At 33.9% G+C, this 18,400-nt stretch overlaps 1 protein-coding gene across 6 annotated transcripts in view; it reads left to right on the forward strand.

Moving 5' to 3' along the window:
- Positions 1–310: 310 nt before the first annotated feature.
- Positions 311–18,400, forward strand: part of LOC134533885 (uncharacterized) — a 32,672-nt gene continuing 14,582 nt past the window's right edge. For 2 of the 6 annotated variants that reach the window (XM_063371647.1, XM_063371652.1), the window contains exons 1-7: positions 331–662; positions 1,659–1,790; positions 5,440–5,550; positions 8,044–8,247; positions 10,871–11,002; positions 13,991–14,142; positions 17,139–17,292. In XM_063371647.1, the coding sequence (XP_063227717.1) occupies positions 5,464–5,550; positions 8,044–8,247; positions 10,871–11,002; positions 13,991–14,142; positions 17,139–17,292 (729 nt within the window). In that variant the 5' untranslated portion in view covers positions 331–662; positions 1,659–1,790; positions 5,440–5,463. Of the gene's footprint in view, positions 663–1,658; positions 1,791–4,029; positions 4,163–5,439; positions 5,551–8,043; positions 8,248–10,870; positions 11,003–13,990; positions 14,143–17,138; positions 17,293–18,400 lie in introns of those variants that run through there. The other 4 variants (XM_063371649.1, XM_063371650.1, XM_063371651.1 and 1 more) reach the window with 4 other exon arrangements.

The raw sequence follows: 18,400 nt of genomic DNA on the forward strand, positions 1-18,400 counted from the left end.
GAATATGACCCGAGAGTTAGGGTACGGCAGTTACCAAACAAGGCAGTGCTTATTCGCTACCTTACTCAAACGTCTTGGAATACCGCCCTAAAACCCTTTAAACCACTATGGACGGTTAGTAAGGTTAGTATAGCTTCATTAAAATAAACAGAGAAATATAAATATATATAAATAAACCCGAGGTTGGCCGTAGGTGAATATTCGAGCGTGTTCGGGCAGGGACATAACTTGATGGCTTCCAATCAAAATGACCGGGTTCATGTATGTCTACTCGTTGGTATGATCGGTCTATGACATCAAAGACTACATTAAGTATGCATTGTTCTATGGAGTTAGGAACATTGTTCCGTGTTAATTTTTTTTTAATTTTTTTTTTATTATTTATGAAATGAATGGGATAATCTAGAATATTTACAATGAATTTAATGCCGGTTCTCGCGTGTAGGAAGGGAAATTAGAGAAACCTCACATTCTACAAAAAAAAAAAAAAAAAAAAAAAAACTTAAAATTTCAGGTGGTGACTTGAATTTATTGCAATTTATTGCTTATACAATTCAACAAAGAATTATATCTAAATAATTCGAACACAGTTTCAAGTGCTCTTAACTTTTGAACACACCTTCAAAATCTGCTCCGTTATGATTTAGTTGTTAGTAATTCAGGTAACAGGAAATGTTAATAATTTTATTTTTGATTTAACGATGTTTAATATTTTTTTAAAATTTGGAATCTAATATTTGGTAAAAGGGACAAGAATAGAGCTGTGAATGGCAGTTGTAATTAACGTGTAAAATAAATATAATCAGGCAATAGAGAATGAGAACCTTTCTAAAAAAATAAAATACAAAAATTCCATAAAGTTACTTTTTCTATAGTTATGTTTTCCAACATTTCTCTTAGAGGGCATTGTAATAAATCAATTAGTTTACTAGTAGTTACCATTTTAACAAATAATTAGGTTTATGTATTTCAAATCCTGAGATATTTTGAGATTGTCTGGTTGGGTTAGGTTAGCTATATTAAAAATAGTTAAATGGTTTGTTAGGTTAGGTTAGGTATTTATAAAAGTTTTGTTCAATGTTTAAACAGTTGGTTAGGAATTACAGTTTTTTTTTTACTATAGAAGCTTTCTTTATTAAGAGACTGCTTCATCCCCATGTGTTATGCCATGGACTTTTCATGTCATTATTTTGGTTGTATTGAAATTTATGAGGATATTTAATGTATAAAGCTTGGCCATCCAAATATTTTTAATGTAGCTAACCCAACATTAACAACCATCCTCAACACTTTATGGTATTTCTAATATAGCTAAGTAAGCAAGTGCCATAATAAAATCCAGACTTTGACATTTAATCCTAAAAAAAAAAAAAAAAAAAATCTCATGTTACTTTCCTAATACACAATAAGCTTGGTGACAAGAGACTAAAAAACCTGCGCAGACCCCACTGTCACTGGGCGGTCACGTGATAAGCACGTCAGAAAATGGAGGGGTTTAGTCAAGCAGCTGCCTGCTAGCTAAGGTGCAGCCTGGGTTACACAATCCCTTTTACAGAATAGCTTCTACATCAGAATTTAAATCATGTATTGTTTCGAGAACATTTTTGCAATGGACAAGTACGGGAGATGTACCCTAACAATGCTCTGACACGTTTCAGTTAAAGATTTTGAAGTACGATGGTGTTAAAACAGTAACAAGTGCTGCAACATGTGTTTCAATATCAACAATAGATCAAATTCTGACGAGGAAGGAAAAGAGCTAAACCAATTTGGTTTTTTGACATCCTCAGGTAAAATAAACAAAGCACAGAAAAGTAATTGAAGTAGACGGGGAAAAAATTAGTGAATGTTGTTCTCTAAAAGAATTTGTCTAAAAATTTAAAAAAAAAAAAAAATAAGACAGCAAATAGAAGCAAATAGAAGTGCTTAAAATTCAGAGAAAAACTTGAGATATTTGTAGCTAGGGTTTTGCTGGGAAAAAATGTCAAATGAAAGGGAAATATTTTGGTTGAAAAGTCTGATTAGCTCTTTGGGGATGGTGCTATCTTCAACAAACATGTAAATTTTGCAAGACTGGCGGAACCGTAGTTGATTTTGACAAAATTACATTCATATTACACACAGCATAATTTCTTGTTAGCGCTTAGATACATAAATTGGCATCATCAAATCCATTAGGACTGGTACATAATTAATTATTGTGCATGTATATATAGAAAAAGGCATTGTTCTGAATAGTTTGCTTATTTCTGAACCAAATCAGAAGACCGAAAATAACCTAGATGATATTAAAGTACCTAACAAAAATCTCAATGTGTGTGAAGAATAAATTACTGATAAATTTCCTTAAAAAATTGGTTTTCATAGTATTAAGTTGAACAAAAATCTACAGCATTATACTTAAAGAAGGATTTTACGAAAGTGAATCTTTTGTTTGAAGTAAAATGTTTTTCATTAAAACAAATAGCTTTTTCAAATTTTTGTTGTTCTCGCAGTGTGGTGACATTTTACTCCAGTTTCAATGCTGTGAAATGGCATATATGTATGCATTCAAAATGATTCTAAAGCACTTCAGTATAGTATTGGTGCATTTAAAAAATTTTAGTTGTGCCATAAATTAGACTTTGTTAATAACAGTAACTACAGCCATGCCTTTGCGAAGGCCTTTAAATTTATGCACATCTAAAAGAAGATTAGTTGCGTATTTGTGGGTAAACAATAAATTCAAACAAATGTCCAGTTTCGTGTTACATCATTATATTAAACAATAAAAAATAACATACATGATACTACGAGGGACACAGTATTGTTTAGACAGCATATTATAAAAGCTGGGATGTGATTAAGTTACCAAATGTGTGATCAAATAAATTTCTGAGTTACTATATTGCTGCTCATGTAAGGCTGACTCGAGTGCAATGGTTGGTTTCTACCCCTATCCCGGCTCACCATGGGAGGGGAAGGAAGTTGATGCACACAGGAAATCCAAGAAGGGTCTTTTGCTTCTTGTCGTATTATAGTCTAGTGCGACATGAGTTTGTGGTGTTTCGTTAATTACCTTTATTAGGCTACTGAAGTCCGGATATTCGTTGCAGCACCTGTCAAGATCCTGACATCATAGTGGAAACAAACTATCACTAATCAGTTGCAAAGTTAACAACTTTTTCCACAGAAAAGTCAAATAATGATTTAAACAGACTCTTAAACAAAATTTTCTTAAAATGATCTAAGACAGCCTTTTCGTAATTCTGTATGCCCATAAACAACTATTGTTGTACACTTTGTTTTGGCTACCCAAAGATGTAAGGTCCGTTGAGAGATAATAAGGGCGTGGGAGCAAATGATTTTGCTGGTCCTTTTACAAAAAAAATAATCTAAATACTAAACATTACCGGCCATAACTGTAAATGCAATCTACACTTATTGTACAATTCTTATGGTTTCCAATAAATTGTATTAGCACTAGACTTGTAATTTTTGTCTTACTATCAGGGTACACTCAGGCATAAAAAAACCTTGAAACCCAACCAGGTCCCCGGGATCTCTCCCCTGTCCCTTCTTCTTGACGGCCTTGTGTATTAACATTGCATATTACTGTTTGTTTTTTATTAAAATTTGCACCAGGTGTATTCTAGAAATTATCTGCTGTTTCTAAAAATTCAGGCAAATGTTCATAGTTCAAATTTTTGCCTAGCAAATATCTTTGTAAGCCCCTGGCACAGTGAGCCAATATGCCTGCCGACCATTATTCTGGCTTCTCATTCCACAATGATACTGCAGATTCCCTGCAAACTGGCTTGGTAGCTTGCTGTCACTATATCATGAGTGTTTATTAGATATTTTAGCATATATGGGAGTTAAATTTTTACGTTCATTTGTGAACGTACTTCAGGTTTTTTTTTTAAGTAAAACTGTACTTAAAAAAATGTATATATTTAAAAATAAATGTTTATTATGTACTTGTTTGTTTCTGCATTTGCACACATCTGTCACACCTTTGATTGGTTTGTGTCTCTCATGACAGCCAATAGGGTGCTCACCACTGACCCGCAGCTGTCCAGCATGCTGAAAGAATTAAAATTAATAAATCCGGCATGGTTCTACCCTTCCGATCTGCAGTCACATGACAGGCAGCTTAGCCAATCAGATCCTAATCACTTGGGTAGGTAGTCGGCACTGCAGACCATTTTACCTGGTTTTTTTTATATCCCATTAGGAGTTAATTTTTTGTGTTGTATTATTTTCTAAATAACATTTCTTCCTGAAGCTCAGTCATTAGCTTATATATTCTAGTTTGTGAACAAGACCAAGCCTAAATATAGGTTTTCTTGCATTTTAAATTTTTTGCTAAAGTATCATTTTGGGAAAAAATAAATTGTGTTGTTTCCCATCCAAGGAAGGGTCAGAGATGGCATTCATCAGAGCCATCTGCCCGGCTAGGGACAGAGGAGCAGTGGTAAAGTACACTTGGTGGGAGGAACGTAGCTACGACGCACTTGTTTAATGCCTATGAATTAATAATTGTGTCCTAATGTCTTGTTCCTTAATTGTTTTATGGGGTCGAGCCCCCGGGGTTTCGTGCCCTGAAGTTCATTTGAGTCTAGTGGGGTCACGCCTGAGGCTCTCGCCTGACTCATTCCCGCTGGGCTAGGCGTGCACTCCGAAAACAGGATTTGGTACTAGCGGTGCGGAGCACGGGCTTAGAGGCCATGGTCGGGACGATGTCACATTAGATGGCGGAGAAATGAAGATAAAGATGTAATGCAAGTCCAAGTGCTTTCAAGCATCTTTACCGGGTGTTTCATGCCTAAAAATTACTCTGAAAACATGTGTTTAAAAACAAAATAAGGAAAGAGAACTCATCTGCCCTCAGCACATTTTAAAATTCTTTTTGTAAACAGACACCACTTGGTCATTTAGAGCAGTTTTCAAGTTTCGTGGTTTCTTCTGAATCTCTGCACACCTTGTGTGTGCTCGGGTAGGAGGGGCCCTTAACCCTTCAATTCCAGAACCTCGAGATTTTTCAAACTATGTGTAATCCAAGTAATGTGGTTAAAACTACCCCTTGGGGCGAATGTGATTCTAGTCCTAGTTCTCATTATGCTGCTGTGTTCCCTCCTTTGCCTCTCATCCCAGCTTGTGGACTTCTCAGGCTGACCTGGAGCAACACACTGCCCTTGAATGGCTACCAGCTGAATGAGTCAGCAGCCTCTTGTTATGCAGGTTTTTCCTGTTTCAGCTGAGACAAATGACTGATTTTTAAATTTATTTTTACATCTCTTATGTCTACGTTAAGTTTAGTTTTGTTTGTTGGTGACAACATACTAATGTGACAACTTTTGTATAGAAGCTATTTTGTGTTTTTTCCCCGCCCAGTTTTAAGATTTAAAAAAAAATAGCATCCACGTTTGTTGTAATAATTTTTATTTTATTTTGTAGGACTAAATTTTTGTGATGTAAATCATGTCGATACCAGAGGAAATGCCTGAAATCGAGAATTCTTTACAAAGGCTGGGGAATGTTGTTGGTTCTGTTGAAGATCTGTCGGAGGTAAGTCTGTATGTGAGATAGTTCAAGCTGTTAAGTTATGGAGAAAAGTGACTTTCATGGGGGAAAACAGTGAAATTTATTGTGAAGTCAAAATATTAACATAATCATTACTCAACCAGCATATACATTTGCACCATCTTGGTCCACACTGTATCAACATTACACTCGTCCAATCACTACCTAGGCAGCGTAACAACTGGGCTCAACTATTGTTTAAACTACAACACTATACTGTAGTATTGAATACTATTAAAGTTTATAAGTGATGCTTAATAGTTTACCATAAGGATGTTTTAGAATTTTTCCCTTCATTTGCTATGTTAATTTAATATGAGGGTTATTGTTATGATGCATTGAACATTTTTATGTCTCGTGTGCTGTTCAGAAGTTCATATTAGCATTGCTTTGAGTCTGTATTTAGAGCTCAATAAACAGAGAAAATTTTAAGAAAATCTTAGTTCATGTTGAATGCTACACATTATTTTAGATCCTGATGTATTATTAGTAACTACACAGTGCATTTTATTTTCAATTTTGTTTTCATGTTTCAGCATTTTCACGTTTTTGTAATGGTTTTAATGGTTTAATAAGCTTTAGTTATTTTTTTCCTTCAAATTTGAAGGCTAAAATGCAAAAATTACTGAAATATTTAACAAAATAGATTCTTGTTGATGCATTATAGAGAGAGACATCCCTTCCAAATTCCTAGAGGTCAATAAAAAAATTTTTTTTATCTAAAATGTTTTTCTTTGAAGTACCTACGTAACTTTTTTATGCATTTATTGGTAAACACATTTTCTTCATGATCATTACCATTAATAAGCCCCCAAAACTTTTTACTTATCATTCTTTAGCTGTCATAGTGAAACTTATACTTGCAGATTATTAATGGAATAATTTTCATTTTTAGACAGAAAGCTAGCAAGACACCAGCATCATTCTATAAGAAGCAATATTCGTTGTGGATTGGCCATTTACTAACCATATGTAAATCAACCTTTTCATTAAGAAAAAAAATTTTAATCAAAATGTCTGCAGGTTGCGAAAGTCAAGATAAAGTAATGTAAATAAAGGTCTGGTCATTAAAAGTCACAAAATATTCCTGAAATGTACATTAACAATGCTATCACGTCACAAAACTTACTTCCCTGCAACCTTTTGCTAATTTGCATTTTTCTTCGGTTTATAGTCTCATATTGTGTAAAGGCCTGTATTTCAGTAGTGGATCAACTCCAACTTTTAAAAAAAAAAATTGGAGTTTCCATACTTTCATTTTAATAAAGGATTTAAAAGATGTAAAGGTTAATCTCTTGCAACAAGCAATGGATGGCAATATTTTACGTCAGTGATTGCGAACTTCACTATTTTCAAGGGCCATCAGGGGCGCAACAACAGGGGGGGGGGGGGGAAGGGTATTTTGCCCCCCCCCCCCCCTCTGAAACCTTGAAGTGGGGGCGAACGGGGGCAAAGAAAGTGCTGTGTAATCAATTTTTATATAATAAAACTGCTTAAATAGCACAATTTTCCACCTTGAAACACAAATTTTCCCGGGGGAGGACCCCCGGACCCCCCGCTTCAATAGGGGGGATCGATGATTCTTTATAAAAAGGTATATTGCCCCCCCCTATGGAAATTTAGTTGTTGCACCCCTGAGGGCCATATATCATTTTTGAAACTAATCTGAGTGGCTATACACACATGAATAAACATTAAATTTTGTACAACATTAGCATGTAATGCAGAAATGAAAAATAATTCACTTAAAAACAGTAGTTACAAAAACTAAAAAAAAAAAAAAAAAAAAAAAAAAAATTCTAAAACTAAAAATAATTATCATGAAACAATGACAGACCATGACAAAAACTTTATATTTTTCAATATTTGTGTGAGAATATCATGGCTTTGTAACAGTCTCTACTTACAATTTATTCTACATGTATTCAACCAAAGATGTTTAATACAAGACGGTTTGCCAGATAATGATTCTTAATTGTAACATTCTTCAGGGTGGCCCGCGAGCTGCCATTTGGCCATCAATATATTAGGTATCTGAAAAACAGAATTTTACCACTCATTTATATTAAACACAGTATGTGTCAAAAAAATTTAAATAATTTAAATAATAATGTGGAAATTATCTCAGAAAACGTTTTAGCTTTCTAACATAAAAAAGCAGCTCATTCCTGAGAATTTAAAACCCTTTTAAGTCTAAAATTTTAATATTTAACATATTAATACATACATTTTACCCTTTTAATAAGTATTCCCTGTTAATAATTCTAAATTTTTGAGTACTTTGAGAAACTTCTTTACAGGGATTTACTGTAGATCAATTTCATGTTGTATTTTATTTTGCTTAAGTATGTATAAAAATGACATGATATAAAAAAAGTTGTAAGAAAATATAATTGAAAGGTCTTGAAAAAGTCATGAAATTGTTTCACAAGGTATTTATAGACACCTGTTAATAATTGTTCTCTTTTGTTTTTGTAGGAACTGGAATATTTTGGCTTCTCGCAGCTACCAAGCGTTGAACCCGACACTGTTAACCTCGCAGCTAAGCCATTGGTTGTCCTGCTGGCGTCGCTGGTCAGCGTTGCCTGGGAGATCCTTCAGCGCTACCGCGTGGCAGGCAGCAAGCACGAGGATGTTGAAACTCACCACCACACTCTCTCTAATGAAAACAAATGTTTACAGGTTACGTCAACCAACTCTACCATTTTCCATTTTTTTTTTTTTTTTTTTTTTTCCATCTTACTCATTTCACTTCTCCTGTTACTGAATCATTAAGTATATAGTCTTTTTTGACGTTATCTGATTTTGGATTTTTTTTTGTATTTGCATATTAATTTTTTTTTTTGCTATGGAGGTTTCTTGTGATGTGCAGTGTAACAAGCAACAGTGTGTGTCCAAAAAAACATTTTAAATAAATCTCCCCATTGCAAGAACTGTTACCACTCAGCACTCACCACCTCCGGCTAGCTCAAATTTGGTGATGAGTGGAACATACAGGTTAGAAGCAGGTCACAAAGAAATTATTACTCAATGTTCGATGGATTACCTGTTTTATTTTTTATTCATGTAAAAATCACACCATATTATATACAACAGAGCACACAAAAAAATTTAAACTGTACCTCCAGAAAGGAGAAAAAAACACGTAGATTCTTAATACGAATTACATTATATTGCCCGGATCAATTCCGGGCAGCAACGGCTGGACAAAACCCTTTGTCGCCTCGCTGTGGGCTTTGCCTACGACTACGGTCAACAAATTTCTAATTAATTAAAATGTCCGAAGAGAATAAAAAAAAAGGTTGTTAGGCGTCGCCCGGACCGTAGCCACAAAGTTTTACTTCAATAAAACATTACAATAGTATGCGAGCCATCGCCCGACCACGACCTGTTGTCACGGTGTTCGAACAATGACTGCCTGGTCCGGTGTTCCGACAATGACTGATCTTTACAGCCTTCCTTCTTTTGTGTGGGCAGTGTCCTGGGCTTGCTGACGTAATTTCCAGCCAATCACGGTGCATAGCAACAGAAGCGTCCACGAAATGCTTACTTCTGTTCCCACGACGTAGCGATTTTGTCTCTTTCTCACACTCCTGTGCCAGTGACTCACGCGCCTAGCGTGTGAAACAAAGCCTCGGTTGTGGAAAAAACGAAGGAGAATTACGTCAGCATGCCTTCCCACACAAAGAGGCCAGCAAAAAATTACGAGAAAAATAAACTTGTGAATTTTAAAAATGAAAACAATAAACCCGGATAATTATTTTCACAATAACTTTGAAAAAGGAAAAACTTTAAATCTAACCTGAAATATAACCAAAATTTATAACAAATGATTATTACTGGATTGCATGAGGAAGGCTGTAATCTGGGTTGCTACAGAACCATTCAAAAAACATATTGTATAATCTCCTCAGTACAGTCAGTTTCTTATTGAAGTTAGTCTGTTTAAAAAATAGGATATTTGACAACCTTTATCTGTTCATTGGAAGAAAAAAAAATTAATGAATGATGTGTGTTTAATAAGCTATGTTCATCACATTTAATTGCATTTAATTGATCTTGGTATTTGCTTTGCTGGCAATTATTGTCATCATTCAAACCATTGTGTATTGTGTATGTGTGTGTGTAAATATATATATATATATATATATATATATATATATATATATATATATATATATATATATATATATATATATATATATATATATATATATGTATGTATGTATGTGTGTGTGTGTGTTTTTTTTTTTTGGAAATGAAAAACATGACTTTTGTAGAACCTAGTAGGTAAAATAAGCAATTGTCACGCAATTTTCATCTTTAAAAAATAAATTTAACAATATTAACTGATATTGAGATTGTCCATAGTTATTTTCCACTGAAATTAATTTTGTAGGAATTAGAAACCACATTATGTCTAATTTATGGTCTGCATCATGTAACATGTCTCATATTAGACAGTTCTGAAAAGTGGTACCAGTTTCACCTTTTCCCAAACTGTTACTTGCAAAACATCATGTATTTTTTTTTACGAATTCTTGCAACCACATGAAGTTATTTACAAATACTGTTGATGGTATAACATTGTGGGATACGTATGCCAGTCTACTTTTGAGAACTTCCAAATTTGATACACATACATGACAAAGGTCTCTATTTGTAAGCTTTTTTTTTTATAATTAGTGGTTAAGTACATTGCAAAGTTTTTAATCTGGCTGTTATGGTTTAGCACATTTTGTAATCTGGCACTAATCAAGCCACTTGTGTTGAGATTGTAGATTTCTGCTTTAAAGTTTTAACCTTGACAGCCAGGTAGTGTTACTGCACTACCTGCATTTTCTAGTAAGCTCAAAGTTCATTGTTATTTTTGGTTTTCATTTCAGTGGATTATATTTCCGTAATGATTTTTTTAAGAAGAGATCTGAATCACGGACACAACGTGATATCAGAGTCGTTTTTAAACAGTAATATTCATGTGTATTTTTTCTTTCTACATATATAGTTCTGTATATTTTTATATATTTCTGTATATTAATATTTCTTGTGTTTTCCATTCTGACAAAATTGCTTATGGTTATGGTTCCAAACGTACTGGAAAAATATTTCACTGTAGTACAACAAAATATTTATTTTCTTATCTATAAGTGATACTGAATACATAATGCACCTATGATTTAATCACAATCCAATTACTTAACGCTTTAGTAGTGAATGAACTCACCACATCCATGTATTCGCTTTAGACTGAGATTTCACTTGTTGCAGTTGTGTGATCTTAACCTTGAACTCTGTCAATCAACAGGCTCAGATACAGCAGTTGAAAACTGAGTTATCAAAGAAAGGCAAAACTGTTGATCATGCGAGTGTTGAATCAAAAAGTCTCAAATTTAAATTTGAGAAACTTCAGATGGAATTGAAGAAAGTCAAAGAAGAGGTATGTGTGTGTGCTCTTTATTTTCTGTTTTAAGGCTTGAATTTGGACTTTACATCTTAAGTGATCTTCATTGGTGGGAGTTAGAGTTAGATGTGAGTACAGTACCTAGAGTCCCGCTATTCCGGGCCCCACTCGTCTGGACATCAGGTTTATCCAGATGGGTTTAAAAAAAACTTATGTCTATTGAATAAAGTAATATTGTTACGGCCATCAACTTACTCTTATCTGTGTTGACCGTAAAGATGGAAATGAAGGGAATATGTACATGAAAAGTTGATAATGAAATGAATCGTGAAGGATGATGGGGAAAGGGAATGGAAGTGAGTCTACCGGGATTGTTTGTGTTCCTGATATCGTGACGGCCCTGTCATGAGTATCAGGTTCTGGGGGCGGTTCCACCACTCGTGTTTTTCCTTAATTATCCTTAAGGTAGGGTGACGAGTCCCTATTTGCAAAACATTTAAAGAAAGAGGTTAAGGGTGAACGTTTCCACAAGAACATGTTTGTTTCCGCAGTTTCAACTAACAGTTTATTCAACACATATATCAAGTCTCTACTTTCTGGGTCTTTATAATTACAATTTATAACATTCTATTATTAACACATAATTACTGAACCATAGTCGTGCTTATCAGGGATACTGTCGTTAATAAATAAACCGTGCTGTCGGCCATTTCTTAGAGCTTATTCTTAACCTCATTTGTATCGTTTATCATTTGTTACCAACTGTTGCAGACTAATTTCTCCCAAGTTACGTGACGGTTTTAAATTAATTTATTATTCCTAATGTCTACCGCGTGATTGTTAAACTGCGTATTCTTAGTTTTTGAAATGAGAGAGAGAGATACCAACTATTACCAGCTACATGGGCATAAGGCCGTTGTGCTGCTGTCTAGTGTTAAACCATCGTCGCATCGTGACTGGTCACTCACCAATCGTCGTCTCGGCAGCGGAGTAGCATGGCTTCCCACTGACTCTGTGACTCTGCCTTCTAGAATAAAATCTCCCCGTATAAGAAGCCCATCCTGACCCTGTTTGCGTGTGTTTGTTAATAACATAAACAGTTCCGCTTCGGCGCCGCTTCTGACGTCATTACACACTCCCCCTCCTTCCCTGTGCCTGACCGAGTTTCGCTGCGCTGTGACCAAGGTCGCGCCAGCAGAGCGCGAGTGGCAACCCCCCTGTTTGTTTCCGCGGCCGTGTTATGCTATCGTTCGCAAACTTTCCCCAACTCCCGCTTCACCTGTCCTTCAATGTTTCCTGCTGCGTTTGTCATTTCCTCATCGTGTACCGCTGTTCCTGATCGTCTGGCTAGTTATTCTTTATCAAAAAAAAACAAAAAACTTTCTCTGGTATCCAACAGTATTTTCGCCCGTTACAATATTAAAACAATAATTATCAATTTTGATAGTTTTACCTATCTAAAACTTGTATTAAGTGCATTTTAACACAAATTATGTTTAATCTGGATTTAGGTTATTCACAAATGGTCCGGTCCTATCCAACCCAGATTAGTTGGACTCTACCCTGTTTGCTAAGTTGGAAAATTAAATTATAGATAAGTTACCTTAGATTTTTTCTTTTTTTTTCAGGCTACATGGACTTTATAAAGTGATTGTGATATGTCTACTACACGTCTAAACACTTGAGAGTTGTATTAAGGAACTGCTCACTAATATACGTGTATATATCTAAGTTCTTATAAAAAACAACCAAGTGGTTAAGGACTGAAAAAATTTCAGATTCTTTTTGTTAGATGTTAGAAGCTTAATTTTAAATACATTTTGGAATCATCTAAGCTAACAATAAAAATGGCTGAATCGTGTCCTGTACGTTGTAAAGTAAAACTGGTTCCATGTACAGATGTAGTTAGTAGTGAGTATTGAGTAGTGAGGACAGTTAAATATAGCCTGAAAGTAAGTCATTGAAGCTGGAAATCTTTCTAGACTTTTTTTTTTATGGTATAGGCTAGGAGTTTTAGTAAAATATAAAAGCAGTACATTAGCATGTTAAATGCTGATGCATTTACCTGAATGCTATTTTACTGAGAACCAAGCTTAGTTTAGAAAGGGTGCAATGTAGAGATGTTCAAAAATAAAATAAAACAAATCCAATGAGAAGACACTTGCTTGGCCAAATGGTGCTTATTTGTATAGTTTGTGAAGTATGGTATCAAAGTAAGTTTGACTTCTGTACTGGAGCAGGACTCACCTGCCCTAATAAATATAGTACACATTCATCCCATCAAAATAACACATCTTTTAAGTGTTTCAACTTTAAATAAAAAAGTGTGAAAGTACCTCTGAAAGGAGAATAATAAAAAAAATAGGGGATGCTTAAATTTCAGAAGACAAACATTTTCTTAATATAATGAAATCAACAAATAGAATTCATAAGGTTTCAAAATGAAGACAGCAAATGAAATAATGTACACCAAATCAATAAACTTAACTATAGATATTAATAAATAATAAATAAACTGTTTAAATTAATTATTATGTAACTATCGTAACTCAAAAATACTGATACTAAGACTAGTTAAAATCAACTTGTATTTTGCTGAGCATACATCAGAAGATTTAAAATAAAAGTAACTTTAAACATGTTATCAGCTGTCGGGATTTGTCAAAAACTATTAACCATATCAAAAAAATTGAAATCTGATGATTGTAGATTTGTATTTTTTTTGTATATTTCACACTATTAAAACAATTTCAATTACTTAACAAATTTAAATGATGAAAACAGCAAAAGACAAGCATCAAAAGGATTTAAAAGGCACAGCAATAAAATTAAAGTCTTGTGTGTCTCTTTATAAAAACATAGTTTGCATGCATGAAATTCTTTGCATGCAAGAAATTACAAAAAAAAAAATTCTTGTACACTCTTTATAACACATAAATTGTTTTACATCTTTAAAATGTGTATAATTTCAGTTAGATATGAAATGATATGATTCAGACTGACAAAAAGGCATTTGATTCTCAGGTGACAATTTTGAAAGGCAAATTGGCACGCCAAGAATGCCAACACACCCACACAGTTCGTAGGAAGGATAATGAGATAGAGTATTTGCAGAATCAGTTGCAGCAACGTGCAGTACAGAACTCACCTTGGAAACCAAGAAGTCCTCCCTTGTTGTGAGTATCAGGATTGTGCTTATGTAAGGTAACTAGTAGTGTTGACAGTATCCTGATTATGAATTTTTGATTCCATCAATTCCAGTGGTTTTGAATTGAAACTTTGTCATGTCTTCCTTTAGCTAAACCTTGACATTGCGAATATTATAATATTTAAATAGGCAAAGTAGATTCATGAATACCTTTAATTGTGATTTTCATCCAAATATACTTTGTTTTCAATGTATTAAGGTTTTTTTTAAAATAGATGATTTGAAGTTTTTGCTCAGTTAATTGGATTAGTATTGAGTGATGTAATGTTGCAGGAAACCCGCCCCCCCCCCCCTCCCTGGAAATCCACTATGGAAATGTAATTATGTTAAGCTGCTTTATAGTGCAGGTATTCTAGTAAAGATTATAATTATATTTTGATAATCATGTTTCATCTAGTATCATGTAGAGGCATTTTATATATTTGGTTTTTTAGATACTAAAATATCAATTAAACATTTTAAGTTTGTGGGATAGAGTAACACAGTGTGTAATGTACATTTTTGCATTGCTACTCTATTTCGATGCTTTTCAGTATGTATTACTATTGCACTTTGCATCTAGAGTAATTTTAAACCTATTTTTGGCACTGCAGTAATGTTAGAAAATTGTTCCAGCCACAGGTAATGGCGCAGTTATTAAATTGTCTTCTGGAAAGCTTATTTTTTTTTAGTTGCTCACATTACTTAAAATTTTGTTACCTAGAAATTCTGGGAGGTATGCGTTTGTAGTAGAATGTTCGCTGGACGTTATTTTTGTAATAAATCAGAAAGCACCACAACTTTGTATAACGTTTTTGCTGCAGAACATCTTACTAGCTTTGTGAAGCTGACCTTGTAAAGGATGCTGTGTTTTTATTGGTAAGTTGGACTATGTGATGCTTTATGCCATTGTAAGGTGAAGTCGTCATGTTGTTCAACTAGTTGTCGCTTGGTCGTGTTTTTAGGCAGCTCACAAAAATATTATATGAAGTGAATTAGTGAAGAGACAATTTCACATCTGTGTCGAGGCCAGGCTGAAGTTAACGTTTTTTTTTTGTTATGTGTTATGATTAAATAAACTAGAAATTTGACCCAAGTGATGGGAACGGCGTTGGCCTAAGGCGACAGCGATCACCCTCCAAAACATGTTTTTTCGGATTGGAAATTGTACACAGTTAAACATCTAACTGGAATTTCGTCAGGTTCAAGTGACAAAGTTTGTTTTGCCTCTGTGAAAAAAAACTATTGAATTCTACTGGTATGTATTTTGGCCACCATATTAAAGGGGAAAAAATATGTATAAAAAAAAATTAAAAAAAAAATTATTATGCATTAACTTTGGCCCAGCAGGCAATCCAAAAGTATCAAGTCAAACACTTGAGGCACAGGTGAACAAAGGGGTTCAAAGAAAATAATTTTTTTTAGGTTATTTTACCCTATTAAAATTTAGATAAGGCCACCGATCAAACAAGGGTCTCTGAAGAGGTCTGTACTGTTTATAAAGGTGCGCTGCAGTTTTGAATTTTTTGGGGGCTTGAAAAATTTAAAAAAAAATTGTACCTTTTGTAATTTTTCCATATGTAATGGTAATGGCTTGGGATCTATGGGGTAGTAAGATTCCACATTTCTATCTCATCTGGAAGTGGGTTAGAATTTGTATAGATTTGACAGTCAGTGTGTGAGCCACACGGGAATTGTATGTATAATTAGCTTATAATTAATTTAGTTTTATTGTATATTAAAAATAGCCCTGGGACACAATTTAATGTATCACAATGTTCATACTGTATCTATTGAAAATATTCTTAGCAGAGACTGTATAATGTTTTCACGTGATAGAGTGATGTGTCTCATTCATGGACAATGGTTTGGCTGATTCAAATCATTTGCTTCTGATGAATGAGGTAGGTGATATAAGAATAACAGTGGCTGAAGTATGCTGGTTGATGGCAAAAAGTCTTGTTACTACATCGTGAAAATTTACAGCTTTTTGGAATACAGTGAATTGTCTGGAATTGCCGCATTCTAAATCAAGGCTGTGCAGGATTAGCGATTTTGCAGGATTATTAAATGTCAGTATAGTTTTAATGGGAATACCAAAGAATGTTTGTTTATTAATATCAACTAATTTATTTATTTAATTATTTATTTATTCCATTGAGCCTTTGATTACAGTAGGTACCATAAGGCCATTGAACATGTAATTTGTACATGAATCCTAATATTTACAGTTTGCATATCCAAAAGCACAAAAAATCAAAGTGAGATTTTGATAAACTAAAATATACATTTGCAAAAAAAAATAATATGAACATATTTTTACAGCTAACAAGTTTCAGAATTTTTTTACATTTTATTTATACAAATTAAAACAATTATGTTAAGGATACACACATTTGTTACATTAACAGAATATATAAACAATGGAATAAAAACAAGTATGATATAATTTAATTACTATATACTTATATACTATGGAATTTGAGCAGTACTTAGGATATTGATATTGCTCCAGTACACAAAGTAAACTACACAAATGAAACCTCAAATCAACTTTCCTGCCATCAAATATACTAGCACCTACTTTACTAATTTACTCTTCACATTCAGCAGTGTTTTCCAGAATGCTTCCTTTCTTTGTGCAGAACACTGATATTTAAAAAATTGGTAAAAAGCAGCTATATGGCAATAAAATGTACACATGAGTGTTACTGTTTAAATAAGTCTCTGTTATCACACTGCTTCCATGATAAACAAATGTCAGAATCCACCCGAAAAATCAAACGCCAGCGCTTAACCAATATTGGGTTATAGAATGAGCCATAATGAAGTATGCCAAATAAATGAACCCTGAATGAATGTACCTGTATTATTTGCCTGGTTATTGGTTATTAATGGAACTTAATGAATTAGAATTATGGTAATCCTTAGCTTTGATTTTTTTTCACATTTCTTTCAGCTTACACTAAAATGCAATTGTTTCAGGTCTGTGGAACAAGAAGAACTGTACAAAAGTATCATTAGTAAATTTGAATCCAACAACGTACTTTTGATCCAAGAAAATGTATTGTTGCGTGAAGCTTTTTACAAACTACATACTGATCTGGGTCTGGTAACATGGGAGTTTAAAGACCTAATGGTAAGTGCAACTTAGGATTAATTGTCACTGAAAATTGTGCTGTAACTTTAGTTTGTTGTGTGTCATTAGCCCCACGTGGTGGGCCTAACCCTCCCTTATTGTTTGAAAGAATCCTTCTGTTGCATAGAGCTTGCATACAATTAGGTGTGTATCTGTGACATTGAGAAAGGCTGTAAGTGTGGTTTGACTCTATGATATATTATCAGTAATACGAGAAATTCAATCTAAACTATAATTATTGTTAAATATAGATAAAGTTTTGCAAAATATGGAAGATAAGACTGTGAAATTATACTTTAATTGGAGCAAAATCATTGATAGATTAACCAATCTTTATATAGAGATGCCAACCCCCAGGTGAGACAATCAGTAATCACAATTTTTTTTACACATGCGTAAATCAGGCGCGACAAAAATTTATGAACACTGAACATTATGAACCTACTGATAGTGAGTATAATCCAATGTTAAAGATAAATCTCATATTGGATGTTACACTATATAAAAACATTTTTTGATAGTTTATACATGATAGTTTTTTCAGTAAACAAAGGTAGGTAGCTTACCCCATATTACTGTCCTTCATCAGACAGGGACAACTTTGTGGCACGTTTTGCTGCAGCCAACTCTTCTTTGCTAAACTTGTTTTGGTGACATATGGTGTTGTGAGTAAATGACTTCACTTTCTGCACAAGCAGTGCATTTAGTGTTTCTATAGATAAATTGGGTCTAAATACAGTTTGGTTCTTTCGTACTATGCTGAAAATTCTTTCAGTTGGTGCATTGCTATGAGGAACTAAAAGAATAGTTAACATTAATTTGCTGAGTTCTCCAAATTTGTACAGCCCACTTTCATCTTGCAATCTGGAAATGTTGTGCCATGCTACATCGATACTAGGAGCAGCAAGAACTTCTTCACCAAAATCAGAGAACTGGTAAGCAGCAAATTCAGTTTCCAATTGGCCAATATTAACAGGCAAGTTTTTGAACAAAGTAACTATGTACTGAACAGAAGAAAATGAAACTTTTCTTCTCAAACGAACATCCAATACCTCAGCATGCTTCAGAAACTCATTGTAAATGGGCATTTTCTTGAGAATGTAGTCAC

This window comes from Bacillus rossius, chromosome 7, assembly GCF_032445375.1.
Source record: "Bacillus rossius redtenbacheri isolate Brsri chromosome 7, Brsri_v3, whole genome shotgun sequence".
Classification (NCBI taxonomy): Eukaryota; Metazoa; Arthropoda; class Insecta; order Phasmatodea; family Bacillidae; genus Bacillus; species Bacillus rossius.